Source organism: Tenrec ecaudatus, chromosome 6 (genome assembly GCF_050624435.1).
Source record: "Tenrec ecaudatus isolate mTenEca1 chromosome 6, mTenEca1.hap1, whole genome shotgun sequence".
NCBI classification, from domain to species: Eukaryota; Metazoa; Chordata; class Mammalia; order Afrosoricida; family Tenrecidae; genus Tenrec; species Tenrec ecaudatus.
This window is the reverse complement of record NC_134535.1, coordinates 76,913,060-76,919,553: the sequence shown is the minus strand read 5'-3', so window position 1 is coordinate 76,919,553 and position 6,494 is coordinate 76,913,060. Positions and strand designations below refer to the sequence as shown.

Here is a 6,494-nt window from a genome sequence, read left to right as displayed (position 1 = left end):
AGAAATTCAGGGGGAAAAGAGGCTACAAAAAAGAAAAGATCTTCTGCATCACAATTTCATATTCTGTGTTTGACATAATATCATATACTGCTTTGTATATTTACTTGCCCATTATTCCCAACTATAAAGTGTTTTTACAAGCACTATGCTCATTTCTTTATAGGTTATCTATAAATAATGGGCAAAGCACACTTATAAAAATGTTCAAGGAGGACATGAGGGGAGGCAAGGGAGCAGATACAATTGACAGACATACACAGAAGGTTCATGTTATTTGACTAAAAATATAATGAATACTTAATATTTAAAAATGGAAGATTAAATTCAATGTCACTTCAAAATTCCTGATGAATTTTGAATTTCTTCTTTATCTCAATAACACTGTGAATAGAGCAAATATTAATTCTGAATGTACTTTAGTAAAGACACAAGACATTATGTAATGGAGTATAATTGCTTGTGAAATAAATAAATTTGATGCACAAAGGAAACATTTTCATTCATGAATAACAGAAAACGTCAAGCCTAGAGAATATAATGGAAAATTTTAAATATCTAATGCTATAATTAATGATTAGGTCAGATAAATCTGTAGAGAAGTTTATCCCAAAATTAAAATCCAAAGGCATTTGAATTATGGATTAAATATCTATTATCAGGCATAAGCACCAACAACAGAAACAGAAATAATCCATTAAACTGGAAGATTAGAGAGGGAAGGTAAAGTAAGTATAATTTTTTTCAACAATAAATGTAATGCATATAAGCAGAAAAAGCTAAATTGTATTGGGTGGACCAACAGGACTTAGGATTGTTCATAAAAATAAACAGATTGACCTAACATCAAAAAATAGACAAAAATAGTTTTGGGAACAAAGACTTCAAGTTCTGCTTCAGAATGTGTATAGTAAACTCAAATTACCAGTTATGTACTATTGTTTCTTGGTAGATGTTGTAATGTGAGCTGCAATTCATATCAATCAAATTTTTTTTCAGTCTTCCTCTTTTCCCTTGACCCTCTTCCAAGTATAATATACTTCTTCAGGACTTGGTCTCTCCTCATAACATGCCCAAGTTAATGAAACAAGTCTTGTCCTCCTAACATTCTGAATGTACATCTTTATAAATAGTCTTATTTTGTTTCTTTTCCAGCAGTCCATGGTTTATTTAATATTCTTCTCAATTATCACAGGATTCAAAGGTAGCTTTCTTTATTCCTAGTACATTGTGATGTATTAGTATTGTTTAAATTTTTAAAAATTTAGACAAACCATGAGAGAGATAATGAAATTTTATGATTCAGTTTTCCTTTTCTTTTTTAAATGTTTTCTTAGGGGCTCATACAACTCTTATCACAATCCATACAGACATCAATTGTGTAAAGCACATCTGTACATTTATTGCTCTCATCATTCTCAAAACATTTGCTCTCCAATTAGCCCCTGCATCAGGACCTCATATTTTTCCCTCCTTCCTCGCTCCCCCTCCCACATGAGCCCTTCATAATTTATAAATTGTATTTTGTTATATCTTTCCCTGTCCCATATCTCCCTTCACCCACTTTTCTATTGTTTGTTTCCCAGGAAGGAGGTCACATGTAGATCCTTGTAATCAGTTCCCTCTTTCCAACCCACTCTCCCTCTACCCTTCCAGTATTGCCACTCACACTACTGGTCCTGTAGGGACCATCCGCCCTCGGTTCCCTGTGTTTCCAGTTCCTATCTGGACCAGTGCACACCCTCTGGTTCAGCCAGACTTGCAAGGTAGAATTTGGATCATGATAATGGGGGAGGGAGGAAGCATTTAGGAACTAGAGGAAAGTTGTACTTTTCATCATTGCTACATCCCACCTTAACTGGCTCATCTCCTGCCCTAGACCCCTCTGCAAGGGGATCTCCAGTGGCCAACAAATGGGCTTTGGGTCTCCACTCTGCAAGCCCTCACCCCCTCCCAATCATTATGGTAAGATTATTTTGTTCTGATGATGCCTTATAACTGATCCCTTCGACACCTTCGACAGGCTGGTGTGCTGCTTCCATGTGGGCTTTGTTGCTTCTGAGCTAGATGGAAGCTTGTTTAATCTCAAGTTTTTAAGACACCAGATGCTATATCTTTTGATAGCCGGGAACCATCAGCTTTCTTCACCACATTTGGTTGCTTTGTCTTCAGAGGTTATGTCGGGAAGGTGAACATCACAGAATGCTAATTTAATAGAAGAAAGTATTCTTGCATTGAGAAGTACTTGAGTGGTGACCAAATGTCCTTCTGCTAGCATAATACTAAACCTATAAATATGGGCACATAGATCTATTTCTCATCCTCATATATAAATATATTTACATATATGCATGTCTTTCTTTAGACCTCTATAAATGCCCTTTGCCTTGAATTCTTCAGAATCAAATGATATTAGTAATACTCATAACATTTTATCCCATCTGTTATCTGCTATGGCTACAAGGGAAAATTCTAATTGAAAGATGGAATAAAACCTTTAAAACAATAATATAGAATAAAAGTCTATATTGTAACTTTTCTGAATATTTAAGAATTTTTCTCTGAATACCACATACAGATTGGGCAGAAGTCAAAAGTCAGTGATGAAAAATGGCACAGTAACAGCATTCATTCTGCTGGGACTGACAGATGACCCTCAGTTGCAGGTCCTGATTTTCATCTTTATCCTTCTCACCTACATGCTGAGTGTAACCGGGAACCTGACCATCATCGCACTCACCTTTGTGGATTCTCACCTGAAAACACCTATGTACTTTTTCTTAAAAAACTTTTCCTTTTTGGAAATCTCCTTCACCTCTGCTTGTATTCCCAGATACTTGTATGACATAGCAACGGGGGACAAGGTCATTACCTATAATGCCTGTATCATCGAAGTGTTTTTTGCTGACCTCTGTGCAGTCACAGAGTTTTTCCTGCTGGCTGCCATGTCCTATGACCGCTATGTGGCCATCTGCAAGCCTTTACATTATGTCACCATCATGAATAGCAGAGCCTGTTGGGTTCTCATTTTCTGTTGTTGGGTGTCTGGTTTATCTGTAATAATTCCACCCCTCATCCTGGTTTTAAAATTGGAATTCTGTGACTCTAATATCCTTGACCATTTTGCCTGTGATGCATTTCCCCTCGTGAAAATCGCATGCTCAGATACTGGGACTTTTGAACAGACAGTTAACATCTGTGCAGTGCTGACCCTAAATCTGACTCTCACTTGTGTTGTTCTGTCATATGGCAGTATCATCAAGACAATATTTAAATTCCCTTCTGTCCAGCAGAGGAAAAAGGCCTTTTCCACCTGTTCTTCCCACATGATTGTAGTATCAATCACCTATGGCACCTGCATTTTCATCTATATGAATCCTGCAGCAAAGGAAGAAGTGACCGTTAACAAAGTGGTTTCACTGCTTATTTCTTCTGTTTCTCCAACTTTGAATCCATTCATTTATGCCTTGAGAAACAATCAAGTTAAGAATGCTTTCAAAGTTTCACTTAAACGACTTATATTTATCTCAAGCAAGTAATTTTTTTTAATTTCAGAAGGAAAGAGAAATTGTTCCATATAATTCCTCCTTAAAATTTATAACCTAATTTATTTTTAACGATAGATATTTTGGCAATATTAACTTTCTAAAATTTCCTTAAATTGGCTTCCATGAACTGTGGTCCAGCTTATCTCTTATCTTTATTTTTGAAAAACAATATCTGAAAGTGATTTGCATCTCACTATGAGAATATGTAAACAGATTTTTCATGAACTTTTTAAAATGAAATTAACTTCATAATACTAAAAATTAGATATAATAAAATCATTAATGCTCTACGATGAAATAACTTTCCTCTATTTTTTCACTAACATATCCCTTTTGGTATCTAAACACATGAAGTAAGAGTAACATATGTACAGACTTTAAAAAGAACAGATAATAGCATACTTTAACATGTGAAAGAAATTTAGAATTATAAAAACACTTTCAATATTGAGAAAATAAAGGATTAGGTAAATACGAAATGGTAGACTTACAAAGTTGTGACGCTGATTGAAACTTAATAAAATATATTTTAGAATCTAGGAAGCTATAGACCAAATATGTCATGAAGATGTAACTAAAAATAGGGCAATAATCTATAAATTAATTGACAGATACTCTGGAATGGTAGATTGAACATAAGAGAGGGCATGGATGGGTTGCAATGTGGCTCCCAGGAAGTTAGGATAAAACCTCAAAATCAATGTGGTAACAGCACTTGGAAGGACATAATAGCCTAAAGTCAAAGCTATCAAATTATTGCATTCTCAATGAAAATTAATAGTATATTTTTGCCCTTTAAACATTCAGTTTTTTCCTAAAAAATATTACCTGCTTATTTTCTTCAAGGGAGAATATTATCAAGTATATTCAATACATGCAGCACAAATGAAACTATTAAAATCCAAATAATGTCATACAAGTCTAAATTAGAAAGTTGAAAGACCACACAAATATAAATGATTGTGCATTAAATATTCACTTGTAATTAACTAATTAGTATCCAGAATGTAATAAAAATGTGGGCACTTGTTTCTTTTTTTGAATTTTATCAATAGAAATACCAGTTTTTAACATGCACAAAGCCAAGAAAACCAATGATGTCAGTTACTGAATTTCTATCGCACTTTCCTTTGAACACACCAGCAGGAAAAACCTGCTGGATGCAGACACCATGCAGGGCACCTGTTTCGGATGCATACTGTGTGTGTTATACTCAGAAAATAGTGTAGCCTACATTATTTGGAACACTGAGAAAAACATATTCAGAAGGATTTCTGTCTTTTCAATACTACTGTTTAGTTTCACTAGAAATTCTTAGAAATACAAATGGTAGGGCGAAATAATCCGTATACATATGAGATAGAACATGAAATTATACTTTGTCCTCAGTGAATTTTGTTTTCTAATGTTCACATTTGGGTTAATGGTCATCTGGTAGTCACAGACACTTAAGTGCAAAATGAGTGTAATACTGGCTGTTATGTTAAGTTCATGTGTCAACCTGACAGGTTGAGGATTCTGAGTAGTTCGGCAGTTATGTAACACTGTGACTTGTTAGTTCCAGAATGATGTCATCATCTTCCCATTTGTGATATAATGTGGTGATTTTCCATTTCTCATGACACCTATTTTTCATTGATGATGTTTTTTAGGACATACTGATATTCATAAATGAAAGTGGGTGCATGGCATTTAAGTGTTAATAGTGCCTTATTTATTTACTTATTTTAAAAAACATTTTATTGGGAGCTCATACAGATCTTATTACAGTGCATACATATATCCTTTGTGTGAAGTACATTTGTACATGTGTTGCCATAATCATTTTCAAAACATTTTCTTTCTATTTGAGCCATTGGTATCAGCTCCTCATTTATTGGCCCTCCACCCCCACCTCCCTCCCTCATGAATGCTTGAAAATTTATAAATTATTATTATTATTTCATGTCCACACCAACTAATGTCTCCTTTCACCAATTTCTTGTCTGTCCTCACTAGGAGTGGGTTATATGTAGATCACTGTGATTGGTTCTCCAGTGATTTTGGTCCTTGATGCTTGATACTTGATCCCTTTAGCACCTCATGATCACACAGGCTGGTGTGCTTCCTCTATGTGAGCTTTGTTGCTTCTGAGCTAGACGGCCACTTGTTTACCCTAAGGCCTTTAAGACCTCAGATGCTTTATAAGGCAGTTACTGAATGAGGAGTTACCTAGGTGCATGGCAAGCGAGGATGTGGGCAAAGGAAGACCTAACAACAAGTGCAAGAAAGTGTTCTGAATGTGTTTGTAGTGATGATTGCACAAACATTCTTAAAATGATAGAACTATTAAATGATAGGATATGTGAATTATATGCCACTAATATCATATTAAATGAAATGATCATATTTAGAAATGTTCAATCAATTAAAGAAAGAGTTAGAAAGCCCCAGAAAACATTAAGGAAAACACAGAACTAGTGGAGAATTCACAAAAATACTACAAGAACAAAGTGACAAAACCAATGAAAAACTGAAAATCATTCAAAACTAGAAAGAGAAATCCAGGGTATTATTACTAAGATTTCAGAAAACAGATAATGCAACGAAAGGTCCAAGGAGTAGAGCTGAATTAGTTTTTGTTGTGTGTGTGCATGCCATATTTCATAATGAGAAATTTCATTAATAATCCTAAATGTAGGTCACCAAGGGCCTTTACTTTTCACTTAATGACATTTTTAGCTACATATAAAGGAGAAGAAGAAAAAAAATACAGTAGCTAATGTAGGATTCTTTCTCTCTGACTTTCTAGTTTAGAATATCATCTTTTCCATCACTGGAATAGAGTTAAGTTCCTGATATTCTCCAGTTTTTGAAGATAATTTATTTTATTTTCAATGACAGACAAAATAAACCGTTCTGAGGCTTCATATTAATACTAAGACCATTGTGAGGAAGTCAATTAGGTTT

General features: G+C 34.6%; 1 protein-coding gene and 1 non-coding gene across 2 annotated transcripts; one reads left to right on the top strand and one right to left on the bottom strand.

Moving 5' to 3' along the window:
• The first annotated feature begins 2,561 nt into the window (after nucleotides 1-2,561).
• LOC142450916 (olfactory receptor 6C2-like) lies at nucleotides 2,562-3,536 on the top strand. Its single transcript, XM_075552851.1, has one exon. It carries the CDS (start codon nucleotides 2,601-2,603, stop codon nucleotides 3,534-3,536), a length of 936 nt encoding a protein of 311 aa, XP_075408966.1. The 5' UTR covers nucleotides 2,562-2,600.
• Nucleotides 3,537-4,586: 1,050 nt separating this feature from the next.
• Nucleotides 4,587-4,726, bottom strand: LOC142452161 (small nucleolar RNA SNORA8). The gene has a single exon (XR_012785198.1). It is a non-coding gene; the product is annotated as a small nucleolar RNA SNORA8 (small nucleolar RNA).
• Between the last annotated feature and the right edge of the window lie 1,768 nt (nucleotides 4,727-6,494).

What these genes read in the sequence shown, in the direction of transcription:
- LOC142450916 (XM_075552851.1), top strand. Translation starts at nt 2,601, where the DNA reads ATGAAAAATGGCACAGTAACAGCATTCATTCTGCTGGGACTGACAGAT.